Genomic DNA, 19,482 nt, shown 5'->3' with positions numbered 1-19,482 from the left:
CCTGAGCTCCAAAATGTTGTCAACCTTTCTCAGTCTTCTACCATCTTGGCGAGGTCATTGTAGCACACTGGAATAGGGCAGCATTTCCTAACCATTTTCACATCATGATGCACATAAAATGAAAACATGGCCACTTTTCAACCCTGCTTCCCTGCTCACCAGCTATGGACTTCACCACTCTGTGGCTGCTTCTTCCTCTCTGTGAAATGGAAATAATAATAATTGCCTACTTCACAGAGTTGTCATTAGGATTTAGTGAGGTATGCATAAAAAAACTTTTTGCCTATCAATTTTCGTAACAACATTATTGACAAGAGCCAAAAACTGGAAACAACCCAAATGTCCATCAACAAATCAATGGATAAACAAAGTGTATATACATATAATGCAATATTATTCAGTCATAAAAAGTAATGAAATTCTGATACATGCTACAACATGGATGAGCCTCGAAAACATAATGTTAAGTGAAAGAAGCCAGACACAAATGAATGAATACTGTATGATTCTACTTATATAAGGTACCTATAGGCAAATTGATAGAGATATAAAGTAGAATAGAGTTTACCAGGGGGGTGGAGAGGATACAGGCATGAGCTACTGCTCAATGAGTACAGCGCTTCTATTTTGGATGATGAAATGTTCTGGAAATGGATAGTGGTGATGGTTGCACAATATTGTAACTGTACCTAATGCCAATGAAATGTACACTTAAAAATTATTAAAATGGTAGCTTTTACCATATATATTTTTATCAAATAAAAAAGAATCACCAAAAAAACGTCTTGCAGCCCCTCAGTGGAGGCTGGATTGAAGGAAGCAGGAGTAAATGACAAGGGCACTTGATGCAGGAGGTACGAGCGCAGCTCGGGCCCCAGATGATGGTGGCTTCGGCAGGGCCGAGTGCTGAGTGTGCCCTCACTGTACTTTCTGGAAGAGAAGTAAGAAGGATGTGGAGGCTGAGGATTTTAGAAGGCAGAATGAAGTACTCAGGGTCATTTCAGAGAACTATGTACCACCATGGGCACAGTGGGTGGGAGGAGGTTGGGGCTAACATTTCTGTGTGTTTTCTGCCTGCTAGACGTTGTACTAGTACTTTAACCTTATCCTCTGTACTGCTCTGTCCCATATAGTAGCCATTATCCACATGACTGCTGAGCATTTGAAATGTGACCCGTCAGAACTGAGACGTGCTCTAAGTTGAAAATATACACCAGTTTTTGAAGACGTGGTATAGAAAACAGAACTGTAATTTTTTATATTGATTACCTGTTGAAATGAAAATATTTTATTAAGTAAAATGTATTCTAAAAATTTATCAAAAATGTACTTGGACCAGTTTTTTGCACATAAGAAATTTTTTTATAAAATTTACCTTTATTGTATGAAACATTTGATACTTTTGACTGCTATTTCTTTTTTTGAAACTTTCCTTTGGCATCTGTGATATTACCCTATTGTTATTCTCTTATTTTTCTTATTGTCCTATCTTTGTTTCCTTTTTGTTCCCTCTCTTGCTTCAAAATATTAGACTATTCAAAGGTTAAATTTTACTAATCTGCCCTGCTTTCTATACCCACCATCAATTATTCTCATTGTTAAGATCTTAGAAATGGTGGAGGAGGTATAATTGGCTGGAAAAATCACTAGGTAGCATGTAAATCGGATAAGCTAGATTTCTATGCTATGGTGTGTATGTCGTGAGTATGTGTTCTAAATCATTAAAGAAATGTGATCTGATTTAAAAGATGAGCTGTGTAAGCTATTTAGAAGGATTTGGCTTAGTTTGGCAGTATCTGTCTGAGGCAGAGGGCTGGCTAGTATGGGGAAGATCAAATAGATAGTCTTTGATACTCAAGGACATAGTCAATAGCCATAAAGAGTATCACTTACCGTATTTTGGCTTTTTCCAAAATGTATATCCTCAGCCAGCCCATCTCCTGACTCCCTCAGTTGCTGTTTCTGAATTATCTTAATAAGCTGCTTTATCCTTTTATACAGTACAGTACGTCTAAAAGAAGCTTTTGACCCTTGGCCCATAAGCAATTCCCTCTAGTTTTCTTTCCATATTTCTAACAATGCTGTCATTTCCTCCACTGACCAGGTTCAAAGCCTTGGAATTATGTCTGACCTCTTCCTTTCCCATTATCCCTACATCTAATCATTTGTCATGTTAAGTTTTCCTTCTTTATTGTATCACTTGCATTTCTCCCTTCCCTCCTTTTTCCTTGCCTGCCACCATTTAGAACATTCCTTCTAATCTTTGTCAGTAGTTTTCTAATAGGCAACCCTATCCTGGTCTTTACTCATTCTACTTTTACAGTACAGAAAAGCAATCTTTACTAAAACATCATTTCCATAGTGCACATGGCACTGTGCTCATGATGAGAAACTTCAGTAGCTCCCCATCACTTCCAATAACAAAGTCTAAACTCCTTTGCTTGCCACTTAAGGCCCTTCACAATCTAGTTTCATCTTAGCTCCCGGTTACCAGAGGCACCAAATGTCACAAATTAAGTATGTAGTTTACTTGTGATTCTCCTAAACACACTTTAATGCCTCCATCCGATGAAATGTTTTTTCCTCCTTTTTCTATGTGGATCACATCCTTCTGGTTTCAGCTCAAGGACTTCCTGCTCTGTGGAGCCTATCCTGACTTCTCAAACAGCAGGAGTCCTCTTATTTAGTTTACGAGTTTGTCCAAAAAGTCAGTTAAAACGGAGAACTATAAGCAAATGACTTATAAAATAAATATAGTAAATTTAAATTTACTATAACTTGAAACATATAAACTTACATGAAGTTGTCTTTTGAGTATGAGGTTGGAACTCTGGGATAATCTTCCTTCCATCAGCCACAACCTTATTACATATTAATTTCTGTTTCTTTAAAATTAAGCATGAACTGAAAGATTCTTGCAAAGTAAGTGAAGTGCAAGAATCCATCCATAGATTCATGGTATTTTTCACTCCATAAGACACACCTGACCGTAAGACGCACCTAGGGTTTTAAGGAGGAAAATAAAAAAAAAAAATTCTGAACCAAATAGTATGTTAAAATATTTAATAAAATATACCACAATGATATTTCAACAATGTAACCTCAACAGCAGTATTAACAACCATTAGCACTGTTATTAACAAGTGAGAAGAGACTTTAGTGTTCAAATACTCTTCTAGTTGTCCAGGAACCCGCAGCAGCTAAAAATATAAAATAAAATAAAAAAAAAGAACATTCGCTCCATAAGACACACAAGCGTTTCCCCCACCACTTCTGGGGGGAAAAAGTGCATCTTATGGAGCGAAAACACGGTAGTTTGTATGTTCCTCCCTGCCACCACCACAATGTTGCATTTATTTCATCTACACATCGCTCCCCCACACCCACCCCCCGCTTTTTATTGAATTTATTAGGATGACACTTGTTAACAAAATTATACGGGCACACAATTCTACAACACAGCATCTGAACACTCTATTGTGTCTTTACCATCCTAATTCAAGTCTCTGTCCACCACCATTTATTATCCCTATACCCTTCCCACCTCCCCCACCCACCGCTCCCCGCAATCAGCACACTGATGTCCCTGTCCATGATTTCTCTCTCTCTCTCTCTCTCTCTCTCTCTCTCTCTCTCTCTCTCTCATTCACCTACACATGCTTTGACAGAAGCGTTTAATAATTAGCTTCTATGGAATCTTACCAAAGCTTTCCACTTAGTTTTCATAGAAACAACTCTCAATCTTTCTTATATTTCATTAATTTGTGTAATGGGCATAATTTCAGTAACACAACCAGCAAAGAAAGTTTGGGAACAAAATTAACTGACTTTGGACAAGTGTATAACATAACTGGGGGGGAATTAAAGGCACTTCAGTATTTTTAAAAGTATCTTCTTATACTTGACTATGAGAGAATGAGAAATATTGGTTAATGCTGTGAATTGGGTAAGTGGAAGTTGATTAAGTGACAATCAATTGGAATTTTTATTGTAGCACATTTTTTTCTCTTGAAATATAATCATTTCTATGCATTTCTCTAGAAGTCCTTGAGGGCAGGACCTGGCTTACAGATTCTTAGTTGAAGTCTGATGGATACTTAGCAGGTGGATGAATGGCAATCACTACTATTTCTATACCTGCATAGGGTTTCTATTATTATTTTATTTTATTCTTTTAGTTTTAGTTTTTATAGAGACAGAGAGAGAGAGAGTCAGAGAGAGAGGGACAGATAGGGACAGGCAGACAGGAAGGGAGAGAAATAAGAAGCATCAATTCTTCATTCTGACACCTTAATTATTCATTGACTGCTTTCTCATATGTGCCTTGAACGGGGGAGGGGGACTACAGCAGAGAGAATGACCCCCTGCTCAAGTCGGCGACCCTGCACTCAAGCTGGTGAGCCCGTGCTCAAGGCAGATGAGCCCATGCTCAAGCCGGCGACTTTGGGGTTTCGAATCTGGGTCCTCCATGTCCCAGTCCGACACTCTATCCTCTTGCGCCGGTTTCTTCTTCTTAAAAATAATTTCCTCTGTAAAGTTTCCAGGTATTCAAATTATGTCTAATCTTCACAAAGCCTAGCCATGATCCCATTACCTCTACAAAATCCTTCTTAACCAGTTCAGTTAAGAAAGGATAGCTTATTTGACACATCTTGTGGTGCCTTATATTTTTAAGTATTGGATATAATTTCCATCTTCCCCTCTTTTATACGAGGGCTGAGATCATGCTATAGCTTCACAATGCCATACAAATGGCTTAAATCAAATGGCTATTTAGTGATGTTCCCTAGAAATCCTTTCCTAAGAAGGTTATACTTACTGGGATGTGGAGATTGTGGTCATATAGCCTCTTTGGGCAATAGGTTTTGATAAGAAAAAGATATACATATATTTGCAATTCAACATCTATAGAAAAGATATATTTCTAGATAATTTGGCTACTAGTATTAAAAAAATAATAATTTTTAAATGGAGATAGTGACAGGGAGAAGTATAACTGAGCTCAAAACATTGCCAAGTTCTACTTCTGTCCTTGGATAGATCATATAATCTCTCATAGCTCTAGTTTGTTTGTTTTTTACTAGAGATTTTTGTGTGCTTTTTAGAGCTGTTTTTACAAGTAATGTAAATATTTCTGATAAAACACTTTGAAGAAATAAATCTAGTCAAAAGGGAAATTAAACTTCCATGCATTAGTACAATGAGATGTGTCTGGAAAACAATAGATTATTAGACTAGATATATTATTAGAAATATATATATTTTTTTATGAACCTTCACTAATGTAATATTTCATTCTCACCAGATTTTGTGTTTGAAATACATACTATTACTAGTGGGGTAGCATTGAATACGTATAAAACTGAAGTTCCTGCACCACATAGCATTGTCAATCTTGACTCTAACTGCTTTTACAAAAAGAAATATTGCTCTATATCACCTTTCATAATCTCTCTTAAAATATATTATATAAATGGTTTTATGGAATGAAGTTGCAACTGAATGTTACCTACCACTTTTCAGTGAATCTGGTCTGTATTTTCTTTGCCCAGACACATAAATATAAAATAATAAACCAACTGTATTCAAGTTGAAGTATTGTCAAATTTGTAAAAATATTGACTTTGATTTTTCATTACAGCTGCCTCTCAAAAAAGAAGCTGTTATTCTTACTAACAGCCTAAGTATGTGCGAGTGTCCCAGAATTGAAATTCTACGGCAAAAGTACAAGGATGAGAAGAAAATCTCTTTTGAGCATGACCGCTTTAGACATGGTAATATGAACATACACTATTTCTGAACTTTTGAGTTCTAAGTCTTCAAACTCATTATTACCTAACATTTTTGATACTCGGTTTTATCAACTCAGGAGATTTTTTCTGAAACCGGTTTTATTTAGTATTTACCAGTGTAATAATGCATGACTTTCTATTACTTTAGTCAAACTGTCAACAAATATTACTGAGTGATTTTTATGTGTCAGCATTAATAGGATGAGATTCATTTGTTACTCATATTTAATCCCACTTATATAAACACTTCACACAGTCTGCTTTAGTTTATTGTGTCCTAAAATACATAAACTTTACATATATCCATATATATATCCATATATATATACACATATATACAGACACACACATCTAAATGTATATATATTATACCACACACACCCCACACACACCAAATTCATAGGAAAGAAAAAAGAGAACATGGTCCATTTATGCAATAATCATCATATAGAGCTCTTGGAAAGGCAGGCCTTATTCTTCCTAACTCATCAAAATATAATGTGATAAGAAATCATGATTATAAACCCAAATTGACTAAAGACCCCTGTGAAGTATGTGAATTGCTTTATATAGTAAGTTGCCTTTTGAAAGAAAAACTTTTGGTATTTAATTTATTCAATCATCAGTACTTTATTTGCATCTTGAATATATATAAGTAAATGTATATAACCTAGTTTGTAGGACACTTGTAGAAGAGGTTGCCTGGTCCCTGCAGGTTGGGGAAGATCACTTCATCATGTCCTCCCTTGTCTCACCCTCTTCCGCTGTTCATTCTCAGTCCACCAATACGTATTGAAGGCTCACTGTGTGTTGGGCACTTGGTAGGTGATAAGGATAGTCAATGCAGACTAGATACAGTTTCTCCTTTATGGTATTTAGAAACATTAATGATTATACAAATAAATGTAAAATTATAATTATCATAAGAACTACAAAGATGAGGTACTAATGCACAGTACCAAAAACTAAAAAAAAGAACTAATCAGGTCAGAGAGTAAGGAACACCAATTTTTTGGTCTCAACTATCCAGTTTACTGAAGATTATTAAATAGTCAGAAATTTGGTTAACTTATTTATAGAAATGATACTCTATGTTCCAGACTGTAGCTTTGCTAAGATGATCTATGTATGTTTTGTAGTCTTTCATTCAGTTAATAATAATTGGAAAATTAAGAAGATTATTGATTATTAAGCTTATTAAGAACCTTAATTTGAAAACACCATTTATTTCTTTTTCTTATTCTCCTCAATTCTTACCCTAAGAAATATCTATGGTGTTTCTCTATATCTTTCTGGAATACGCTTTCCAAAGCAATTAGTTTCTACCAATGAACATTTTATAATTTAAATGTAGTTTTTCAAAGAGTCATCTGAATGTTTTATGCACAGTAATTAGAAGTTACTCTATAGATTTCAGTGACTCCTGGAAAGCCTTGGAATCTAGTGAATCTCAAGGTTTGCTAAAATCTAAAGGGAAAAAAAATGTTCATTTATTCAGTAGAGATTTATTGAATGCTCCCATGTTCTACATCATGGTCTAAGTGCGATGATAAAAAGATGAATTTTTATAACAGTTATCAATAAGAACAACAGATTTCTTATTTTAAATTACTTAATAAAAATTGCTGAATTATTGGAATAATTCCTTTTCTGTAAAGCTTTGCTTGATATAATCACAGACCTGTTTCATTTATCTGACAAGTATTTATTGACCTACTATTTTGTTTTTTGTTTTATTTTTTGCTTTGCTTTTTTTTCTTCTTTCCCAAGTGAGAAGAAGGGAGATAGAGAGACTCCCATATGTGCCCAGACCAAGATCGACCTGGCAACCCCCATCTGGGGATGATGCTCTGCCCATCTGGGGCTATGCTTATAACTGAGCTATTTTTAGCACCTGAGGCGGAGGCTCCACATAGCCATCCTCCGTGCCCAGGGCCAATGCACTTGAACCAACTGAGCCATGGCTGCGGGAGGGGAAGAGACAGAAAGAGAGAGAAAGAGGAGGGGGAAAGTTGAAGAAGTAGATGGTTGCTTCTTCTGTGTGCCCTGACTGGGAATCAAACACTGGGCATCCATACACTGGGCTGACGCTCTACCAGTGAGCCCATGAGCCAGAGCCTGACCTCTTATTTTGAATCAAGCAATGTGTTAAGGAATAGCCAGGATCTCTGCCTTTACAGCACATACAAGTCTAGGGCCAATAAGGAATGTGATCTTGGAAAATTACTAAAATGAATTATTGTTTAAAAAAATTTTTTTTTCAACTTAGGCATCATCCTCATTACAAAGGTTTTCCTTGGCAAGAGTGTTCAGGCTCAAGAACAGGACTCCATCAGTCAAGCCAACTATCCAATGGTTAATTCAGTGTTCCTTCGTCAAAAACATTTACGAAGTATGTCAGCCATAAAGAGAAATGTGCTTTCATCTTTCTGAATACAAAAGTTTGCATTTAACGCATGTTTATAATTTAACCTCTACTTAAAGTAGTTTGTAAACTTTTCTACAAAAAAATGTCCCTAGCTACTAATGAGCTTCCATTTTTCTATCTCTTACTTCAGTGTCATTTATATGTGTGTGCATATTTTATTTTGTAAAATTTTATGTTTCACACACATATTATTTTATATATGTAGTATATATGATATGTAATATGTATCTCAAAAGATAAAAACCCACTTATCTTTTAACAACAAAGGTTTTAGAGTAATACATTTGTCAACACTATGAGGCCACCTTTTGAATAGAGAAGTGAAAAAGTATGAAAAGGGAAGTATATGAATAGAAGTAAACTCTACTAGTCTGTGTAATGAAAGGGTAACTATAAGTACTTATATAATTAACAAACTATCAAGGGGGTCTGGGAAGGTAATAAGAAAAAAAACCCCACATTAACATAACAGTTGGAACTTACTGAATTTGTTATTCATTAATCTATGTAAGAATGAAAAAAGTATATTAATGTTTCATTTTGAAGTATGTTTATTTTGCCTGGTTTTGTTTTTTATTTTACTCTAGATTCTGTAGTGAAAACAAAACACTGTGATTGCAGCATTCGACAGTGCAAGTGGTTTGTCTTTGATCATGACCTTGTTTTGCCGGAATACGTCATTGAATTTGAGTATATTACAGTGGTATGAATGTATTTTTAAAACTAGAATTTCTTAAATGAGAACAGAATATTAATTTGAAGTCTAATAATGTTATATCAAATTATTTTATAGATTTGTACATACTTGAATTTAAAAATAAATCATTATGACACCTAAATATCTTAATTAGGCAAATATATTATATGAGTAATATATGGCTGTAGTCTCACTGGAAAAGATTTAAATTATATTGTGGAATAGAGAATAAACATGAAAACCTACTTTTACTTCAACCCCATTGCCACTCCCTTTTTTGCAGGCATTCACTGTTAACAGCTTTGTGGGTTTGCTTTCGAACTTTTTCTATGCATTTGCATATATAACAATACTTACCATTTTACATTGTAGAATCAAATTCTAAGTATCCTGTCTTGATTGTTGCCTTTAACAATATGTTTTAGACACATTTTCACTTCAGTACATGTACGTCTATGCTTCATTCTTTTGGTAGCTGCATACTATTAGTAATACTCTGATTTATTTGACTTACTGTTGCTGAAACATGTAAGTTGTTTTCAAAAGTTTTATTACTATTTAAATCAATACTTCAGTAAACATCATTTTAGATACATCTTTATATAGACATGAAATTTTCTCTGCAGTATAGATTTGTATAAGAATTTGGAAAGTCAAAAGTATATGCATTTTCAATTTGATAAGTTTTACCAGTGCTCTCTATGAAGGTTTTACCATTTTATAAATTTCCAACAGTACATGATAGTGTTTGTTTCTTTGCATTATTACCAGCACAAGTTACTATCAATCTTTGTTTCCACATGCTGATAAACAAAGAAAAGATACTGTATTCTTTCAAATGTTATGAATTATTTATAGTTTTATGACTCAACTGTGGGTTGGCTTTAGCTCAGCAGTTCTTTCCAGTCAAGTTTGCTTGTTTTATGAATCACCTGTTATATCCTTTGACCATTTTCTTTTGGACTCTATCATTTTCATACTGGTTGGAAAAATTCCTATATGCATTCTGGATATTAATACTTTATTGTGACTATATGTTGCAAATATTTTCTGTCACTTGTCTTATTTGTAGCAAAAAAAATTGTGCTTTTTTTTGTTCTTGTACTATTTTTATTTATTATTATATTATTTATTACTATTAACCTACTTTTTTTTTTAATTTGTCATGTTTACATAGTTACAAGTGGCCCCCGGGTTCTCCTTGATACCCCTTTTGCCTCCCTTCCCCCACCGCCTTCTCGCCTTCCCTCCATGATTTACTACCCTGCCCTCTATCTCTCTGTGTTATGTGTATATAGTTTCCCTAATTTTTTCCATTCTTCCTTCCCTTCTTCTCATCCTCTTTCCCTCTGACCGCTTTCCCTCTGGACTCTTTAACCCCTTCTCTGCCTCTCTTTCGTTCCTCAGTTCATATTGTTCATTGGATTCCTCATATGAGTAAGGTCATATGATATTTTTCTTTCTCTGCCTGGCTTATTTTTCTTATCATAATAGACTCCAGGTCCATCCATGTTGTCACAAAGGGTAAGATTTCCTTCTTTTTCACGGCTGCGTAGTATTCCATTGTGTATATGTATCACTGCTTTTTAATCTACTTGTCTACTGATGGACACTTGGGCTGTTTCCAGATCTTGGCTATTATAAACAATGCTGCAATAAACATGAGGGTGCATTTCTTCTTTTGAATCAGTGATTTGTTATTCTTAGGATATATTCCTAGAAGTGGAATAGCTGGGTCAAAAGGCAGTTCGATTTTTAATTTTTTGAGGAATCTCCATATTGTTTTCCACAGTGGCTGCACCAGTCTGCATTCCCACCAGCAGTGCAGGAAGGTTCCCTTTTCTCCACACCCTTGCCAGCACTTGTTATGTGTTGTTTTGTTAATGAGCACCACTCTGACCAGTGTGAGGTGGTATCTCATTGTGATTTTAATTTGCATTTCTCTAATGATTAGTAATGTTGAATATTTTTTCATATGCCCATTGGCCACTGTATATCTTCTTTGGAGATGTGTCTATTCAGTTGTTTTGCTCAATTTTGATTGGATTGTTTACTTTCTGATGTTGAGTTTTACAAGTTCATTGTAGATTTTGGTTATTAACCCCTTATCAGACATGTTGGCAAATATGATTTCCCATTGTGTGGGTTGTCTTTTTATTTTGTCCATGTTGTCTTTTGCTGTGCAAAAGCTTTTAGTTCGATATAGTTCCATTTGTTCATCCTGTCCTTTATTTCACTTGCCCGAGGAGTAAAATCAGCACATATATTGCTGTGAGAGATGTCGGTGAGCTTACTGCCTATGTTTTGTTCCAAGATGATCATGGTTTCATGACTTACATTCAAGTCTTTTATCCATTTTCAATCTATTCTTGTGAATAGTGTAAGTTGGTGGTCTAGTTTCATTTTTTTGCATGTATTTGTCCAATTTTCCCAGCACCATTTGTTAAAGAGACTCTCTTTACTCCATTATATGCTCTTACCTCCTTTGCCAAATATCAATTGACCATAAAGGTGTGGGTTTATTTCTGGGTTCTCTGTTCTGTTCCATTGATCTGTATGCCTGTTCTTATGCCAGTACCAAGCTGTTTTGAGTACAATGGCCTTGAAGTATAACTTGATATCAGGAAGTGTGATAACCTCCGCTTTGTTTTTCTTTTTCAAGATTGCTGAGGCTATTCGTGTTCTTTTTTGATTCCATATAAATTTTTGGAATATTTGTTCTATATCTTTAAAGTACGACTTTGGTTTTTTAATAGGAAGTGCACTTAATTTATATATTGCTCTGGGTAGTATAGGCATTTTAATGATATTTATTCTTCCTATCCATGAACAAGGTATATGTTTCCACTTGTTTGTATCTTCTTTGATTTCTTTTATTAATGTTTTATAATTTTCCGAGTACAGGTCTTTAACCTCCTTGGTTAAATTTACTCCTAGGTACTTTATTTTTTTGTTGTTGTTGCAATAGTGAAGGGGATTGTTTCCTTAATTTCTCTTTCAGACAGTGCATTGTTGGTGTATATAAGTGCCACTGATTTCTGAATATTGATTTTATATCCTGCCACCTTGCTGAATTCATTTATTAGTTCCAGTAGTTTTTTGACTGAGACTTTAGGGTTTTCTATGTACAGTAATAAGTCATCAGCAAATAATGAAAGTTTTAGTTCTTCTTTTCCATTTTGGATGTCTTTTATTTCTTCTTCTTTTCTGATTGCTGTAGCTAGGACTTCCAGAACTATGTTGAATAAGAGTGGTGGAAGGGGCACCCCTGCCTTCCTCCTGTTCTTAAGGGGATTGCTTTTAATTTTGCCCATTGAGTATGATGTTGGCTGTGGGTTTGTCATAGATAGCCTTTAAAACAAAGGCTATAGTAAGAAATAAAGAAGGTCATTACATAATGATAAAAGGAGCATTATAACAGGAAAATATTACTATTATAAATATATATGCACCTAATATAGGAGCACCTAAATATCTAAAACACATTTTGATGGACAAAAAGGGCGACATCAACAGCAATATTATAATAGTAAGGGATTTTAATACCCCACTAACATCAATGGATAGAACCTCAAGACAGAAAATTAACAAAGAAACAGTGCCCTTAAATGACACACTAGATCAGGCATGGCCAACTTAAGGCCTGCTAGCCAGATTCAGCCTGCATAATGAGTTTATGCGGCACATGTGCACTGTGGAGATGAAATAAGTGGTACTTTTAAATCATTAGACATAAACTATGATATCTTCAGTAATCTTCAGCTCAACTTATATTTGTGAACAAACTTTTCTTTAATGAATCTAAATAAAAGTACAAGATCAAGATTGAATGATTTACATTTAGAGGCTGTGTTAAGAATAGCTACTACAAGTATAGAGCCAGATATTAAAAAAAATAATAAGCAACGCAAGGTACCTGAACACATCACATTAGTTTCTTTGTTAATTTGTTGTACTAAATTACTTACATTTATTCATAAACAAATTACATAATAAATTTTTGTTTACTTAAATGAATCATTTTTATATTTAACATTTTTTAAGTTTAATATTTTGTCCGGCCCATAAAAAAAGTTTTCTTTCTAATCTGGCCCAAGAGCAATAAACTGTTGGCCATGCCTGCACTAGATCAACTGGATTTAATAGATATCTTCAGAACATTTCACCCCAAAGCAGCAGAGTATACATCCTTTTCAAGTGCTCACAGTAATTCTCTAGGATAGACCACATGTTAGGACACAAAACAAGTCTTAATAAATTTTTTTTTTTTTCTGAAGCTGGAAATGGGGAAAGACAGTCAGACAGACTCCCGCATGCGCCCAACTGAGATCCACCTGGCACGCCCACCAGGGGGCGACGCTCTGCCCACCAGGGGGCGATGCTCTGCCCCTCCGGGGCGTCGCTCTGTTGCGACCAGAGCCACTCTAGCACCTGGGGCAGAGGCCATGGAGCCATCCCCAGCGCCCGGGCCATCTTTGCTCCAATGGAGCCTCGCTGCGGGAGGGGAAGAGAGAGACAGAGAGGAAGGAGAGGGGAAGGGGTGGAGAAGCAAATGGGCACTTCTCCTGTGTGCCCTGGCCGAGAATCGAACCCGGGACTTCTGCATGCCAGGCCGACGCTCTACCACTGAGCCAACCGGCCAGGGCCAGTCTTAATAAATTTAAGAAGATTGAAATCATATCAAGCACCTTCTCTGATCACAACAGAATGAAACTAGAAATCAACTACAATAGAAAAACTGAAAAACATTCAAACACTTGGAGACTAAATAGCATGCTATTAAATAATGGATTTACAATGAGATCAAGGAAGAAGTCAAAAACTTCCTTGAAACAAATGAAAATGAACATACAACAACTCAAAATTTATGGAACACAGCAAAAGCAGTCCTGAGAGGGAAGTTCATAGCATTACAGGCATACCTTAAGGAGCAAGAAAAAGTTCAAATTAACAACTTAACCCTACACCTGAAAGAACTAGAAAAAGAATAGCAAGTAAACCCAGAGGAAGTAGAAGGAAGGAAATAATAAAGATCAGAGAGGAAATAAATGACATAGAGGCTAAAAAAACAATACAGAAGATCAATGAAACCAAGAGCTGGTTCTTTGAAAAGGTAAACAAAATTGATGAACCTTTAACCAGACTCACCAAGAAAAAAGAGAGGGCACAAATAAATAAAATTAGAAATGAGAGTAGAGAAATAACAACTGACACAGCAGAAATTCAAAGGATTGTAAGAAAATACTATGAAGAACTGTATGCCCAAAAATGGTACAACCTAGATGAAATGAATAAATTCCTTGAAAAATATAATCATTCAAAAATCAATCTGGAAGAATCAGAAAACCTAAACGACCGATTACAACAAAAGAGATTGAAACAGCTATTAAAAAACTGCAAACAGGCCCTGGCCGGTTGGCTCAGCGGTAGAGCGTCGGCCTAGCGTGTGGAGGACCCGGGTTCGATTCCCGGCCAGGGCACACAGGAGAAGCGCCCATTTGCTTCTCCACCCCTCCGCCGCGCTTTCCTCTCTGTCTCTCTCTTCCCCTCCCGCAGCCAAGGCTCCATTGGAGCAAAGATGGCCCGGGCGCTGGGGATGGCTCTGTGGCCTCTGCCTCAGGCGCTAGAGTGGCTCTGGTCACAACATGGCGACGCCCCGGAGGGGCAGAGCATCGCCCCTGGTGGGCAGAGCGTCGCCCCCTGGTGGGCGTGCCGGGTAGATCCCAGTCGGGCGCATGCGGGAGTCTGTCTGACTGTCTCTCCCTGTTTCCAGCTTCAGAAAAATGAAAAACAAACAAACAAACAAACAAAAAAAACTTCAAACAAACAAAAGTCCTGGGCCCGATGGCTTCACAGGTGAATTTTACCAAATATTCAAAGAAGAACTAACCCCTATCCTTCTCAAGTTATTTCAAAAAATTCCAGAGGAGGGAAAACTTCCAAACTCCTTTTATGAGGCGAACATGATCCTCATTCCTAAACCAGGCAAAGACACTACAAAGAAAGAAAACTATAGGCCAATATCCCTGATGAACTTAGATGCTAAAATTTTCAACAAAATATTAGCACATCAGATCCAGTAATACATGAAATAAAATCATACATCATGATCGGGTGGGATTTATTCTGGGGAGGCAAGGCTGGTATGATATTCACAAATCAATGAATGTGATTCATCACATAAACAAAAGGAAGGAGAAAAACCACATGATAATATCAATAGATGTGGGAAAAGCATTTGATAAAATCCAGCACCCATTTATGATCAAAACTCTCAGCAAAGTGGGAATACAGGGAACATACCTCAACATGATAAAGGCCATCTATGACAAACCCACAGCCAACATCTTATTCATCATTTTAATTTGTAATTTACACATTAATTTTAAGAAGCAGATTTTTCTATCTTTTCTAATATGGATTCTGAATTTTATGTCTCATTTCAGAAGGCTTATGTAAATATTCTTTATTTTCTTTCAAATCTTATATAGGTTGTTTAAAAACTTTTAGCTTTTTAGTTCCATACAGAATTTGTTTTATAGTGTGTAAGGTAGGTAGGGTGATCAAATAAATTTTTCTTAAAAATGAAAAGTTACTTGACAAGCATCATCTTTTTTGCTCTACTTTAAAATGTCATCTTTATTGTTAAAATTATTTCTATATACAAGAGGTCTATTTATAGATCCTTCTATTCTGTTCCATTGATCTCTTTGTGTAATCTTGGGCCCCTTACCATATTGTTTTGGTTAGTAAAATCTTATTGATATATATATTTTTAAATTTTATTTTAGCGAAAGGAGAGGAGGCAGGAAAAGACTCCTTTATGCACCCTGACGAGGATACACTTCACAAGCCCACTAGGGGGCAATGCTCTGCCCATCTGGGGCTCTTGCTCCATTGCAACCAGAGCCATTTTTTAGCAGCTAAGGTGAAGGCTATAAAGCCATCCTCAGTGCCTGGGGCCAACTTGCTCTAACTGAGCCTTGGCTGCAGGAAGGGAGGAGAAGAGAGAGAGAGGGAGAGAGAGAGAGAGAAGAAAGGAGGGAGGGTTGGAGAAGCAGATGGGCGTTTCTCTTGTGCACCCTGACTTGGGATCGAACCTAGGACATCCACCCGCTGGGCCTACACTCTACCACTGAGCAACCGGCCAGGGCTGGTGATATGTTTTAAATAAGTGATAGGGCAAATTCACTTTCCCTGCCCCAAACTAATTTTTTTTTTAAGTTCTCAGGTGCTCTTGAGAATTTTTATTTCCAAATAAAATTTCAAATCAGCTTGTTCTATTTTATTTTATTTTTTAATAATTCTAGTGAGAGGGAAAGAAAGAGAGAGAGAGAGAGAGGAACATCTACCTGTTCCTGTATGAGCTCTGACCAGGGATTCAACCAGCAACTTCTGCACTTCTGGACAAAGCTCTACCAATCAAGCTATCTGGCCAGGGCCAGCTTGTTCTATTTTAAAATCCTATTAGGATCTGACTGAGACTGTAGGGCATTTAAAACCCAGTTTAGGGGTAAATGCATACTTTCCAGTATTGGGCCTCTCATCCAGGAACAAAAGTTATTCCTTTTAGTCAAGTCTTCTCTTACAGTTCTCCTTATATAGGTCTTAAATCTTGTCAAGTATAGTTCTGGGCATTTCTATTTTATATTGTTATTATGAATGGGATTGTATAAGTCAAGTATGGTTTCAGCAAGAGACATAGAAGCCTAAATAGCAAACAAAAACACTCAAATAATAAGAAATTGAGAGATGGGTGGTTCCTGTTACCACTGTTCAGTGATGTCAGCATAACATTAGCGCCATCATTCTGCTTGCCACTCATTTCATGAGCTCTTTTGATCTGAAGTTCTTTCTTTACTTCAAGGAAGGTTTCTTCTCTTAATTCCTCGATTATGTCTTTTCTTCTATTTTCTGTCAAGTCCATTGGAACAGTTATTAATTAAATATTGAACATTCTGAATCGATCCTCCATATCTTATCATTCTTTTCTTTCATATTTTGCATCTCCATTTTTTAAATTCTGGAAGATTTGCTCAATATTAGCTTCCACGTTGCTAATTTGATTTGCTGCCATATCCTTTTGGTTTTTCAAGGCATTTATTGAATATTTTTTGTTTCATTTATTTTTGTTATTTTGATTTTGAAGTGTTTATTTTTTTCTATAGTATATACTTTATTTTCTCTTAGATGCTTTGTTCACTCAGTTTTTAAAATAGCATCTTATGAACCATTTTGGTGTTTTTTCTAGAACCATTTCTATTTGTTCATGTTGTTCCTGCTTATCCATACATAATTCTTACCATAATTACATGATTACCTAATTACCTGGAGCATCCTCTTCTATGTACTTGTTCACTATGAACATCAGTTGTCTCCAGATCTGCTCATCAGAGTGGTTATTTCCAGCATATATTTGGCTTGAGATTAAATTTCTGTTCTTATTTCTCTCTCAATTCAGACCCTTCTGATTTATGTCTTACAATTTCTAGTTTTCTGTTGGTGACTTCTCCAGTTATAAAATAGTTTAAAATTATTTTTTGCCAGTTTTAAGGAATATTTAGTGGAAGGTGATGAATACACCTGTTGTTAGTCCACAATTTTAATCTACTCTCACAGATTTCTTAGTGTGATTCTTATCATCATAGATATTACTATATGAATAAAAAAACTAATTTATTTTTTCTATATAGCTTTTTTTCAAAATGATAAATACAGCAACCAAATTTTCAATATTTTTAATAAATATTTTTTAGGTCAAGCCTCACTCTTTATATTCTTCATTCAAAAAAGTTATTCCAGAAGAAAGCAAAAAAAAATCAGAAGCATCAGTATTGTCCCAGGAATTGAAATTTGATGATGAAGTTATTAAAATGGACCCCAGGATCAAGCCCAGACCAAAACTTGTTTGTTTGGATGACAATATTATACTTCCCCTTGCTAAGACTAACACGTACAGTAATATTGTGGTAAGTATTATGATAAATAAAATTTGGAGACAAGAACCTTGAATTTGGAATCAGAATCTATCATATGAAATCTAAAGATATTAAACCATCTATCTCATTATGCCAGGCATCGTGCTGATAAATTTAAAAGTACCCAATTCTTTCCTTCTGTGTGGACTAGATCTGTGCTGTCTGGTAGTCATATAATATGTACAATATATGTTATTAAAATTTTTCTTTTAGCCACATTAAAATAGTTTTTTAAAAATTTAAAGACAAAATTAATCTTTTTTTTTTTTTTTTTTTTTTTTTTTTTTTTTTGTATTTTTCTGAAGCTGGAAACCGGGAGAGACAGTCAGACAGACTCCCGCATGCGCCCGACCGGGATCCACCTGGCACGCCCACCAGGGGGCGACGCTCTGCCCACAAGGGGGTGATGCTCTGCCCCTCCGGGGCATCGCTTTGCTGTGACCAGAGCCACTCTATCGCCTGGGGCAGAGGCCAAGGAGCCATCCCCAGCGCCCGGGCCATCTTTGCTCCAATGGAGCCTCGCTGCCAAAGGGGAAGAGAGAGACAGAGAGGAAGGAGAGGGGGAGGGGTGGAGAAGCAGATGGGCGCTTCTCCTGTGTGCCCTGGCCTGGAATCGAACCCGGGACCTCTGCACGCCAGGCCGACGCTCTACCACTGAGCCAACCGGCCAGGGCAAAATTAATCTTAATAATATATTTTACTTAACTCAACATACCCAAAATATCATTCAACATGCAAATGATATTAAGATTCACTAATCAGATAGTTTCATAACAAGTATTTGAATTCTGGAGTATGTTTTACATTTACAGCACATCCAATTCAGACTTGCCACATTTCAAGTGCTCAATAGCTACATGTGACCAGTGGCTACCACACAAGACAGTGTAGGTCTAGGTAGTGTGCTACTTTGCAAGGGATTTTATTCCTGAATAACAAATAAACTCTCCTTAAATAATTAAGATGAAGACAGGTAAGTTTCAAATCAGTTTCCAGGATTAACATGGAATATGAGAGCATTACATTTACATAATTAGTCAACAGAATTTGAATTAATTTATTGAAATTACTTACATTACACTGAGGCAATTATGTTGAAATATTAAGCCTACTTATCTTGACTTTCAGATCTGTCCACTTCATTTCTGCTACCATTCTATACAAACTACCTTTGTCTCTGACCTAGACTACTACCATCGCCCCATTGCCCAACTCCAGGAGGCACCATGCATGGTATATTAATGTTTACTGTTAATGTGTTCTCTGCATGCCATTCACTGTGTAACTGAATATAACCCCATACAAGGTGGATAGGATGACTCCCGGAGCTAGGCAACACAGGGCGTGTTATGCTTCCACTTAGAGCTGTCAACTCATTCTCCGCGTTGAAGCTAGAGTAATCCTTCAAAATGTAAATCTGATCATGTCACCTTTGTCACCTCTCATGACTTCTGCTTGAAATCCTCAAATGCTTTTTCATTGTTTTAAAAATAAAACCAAAATCCTTCATATGGCACATAAGGTTTTGTAGGGCCTGATCCCAGGACTCCCTTTCCAGACCGTTTTCATATCATCTTCCTTTTAGCG

At 36.2% G+C, this 19,482-nt stretch overlaps 1 protein-coding gene across 1 annotated transcript in view; it reads left to right on the top strand.

The window, feature by feature from the left end:
* The window catches only part of LRRC9 (leucine rich repeat containing 9), a 121,996-nt gene that overhangs the window by 27,396 nt on the left and 75,118 nt on the right, over positions 1 to 19,482 (top strand). Inside the window, 4 exon segments of the mRNA XM_066272555.1 lie at positions 5,642 to 5,774; positions 8,062 to 8,184; positions 8,808 to 8,923; positions 17,674 to 17,886. Coding sequence (XP_066128652.1) covers positions 5,642 to 5,774; positions 8,062 to 8,184; positions 8,808 to 8,923; positions 17,674 to 17,886 — 585 coding nt within the window.

This window comes from Saccopteryx bilineata, chromosome 4, assembly GCF_036850765.1.
Source record: "Saccopteryx bilineata isolate mSacBil1 chromosome 4, mSacBil1_pri_phased_curated, whole genome shotgun sequence".
In the NCBI taxonomy this organism is placed as follows: Eukaryota; Metazoa; Chordata; class Mammalia; order Chiroptera; family Emballonuridae; genus Saccopteryx; species Saccopteryx bilineata.
Note: the sequence above shows the minus strand (reverse complement) of the source record. Positions and strands in the feature narration are given on the sequence as shown.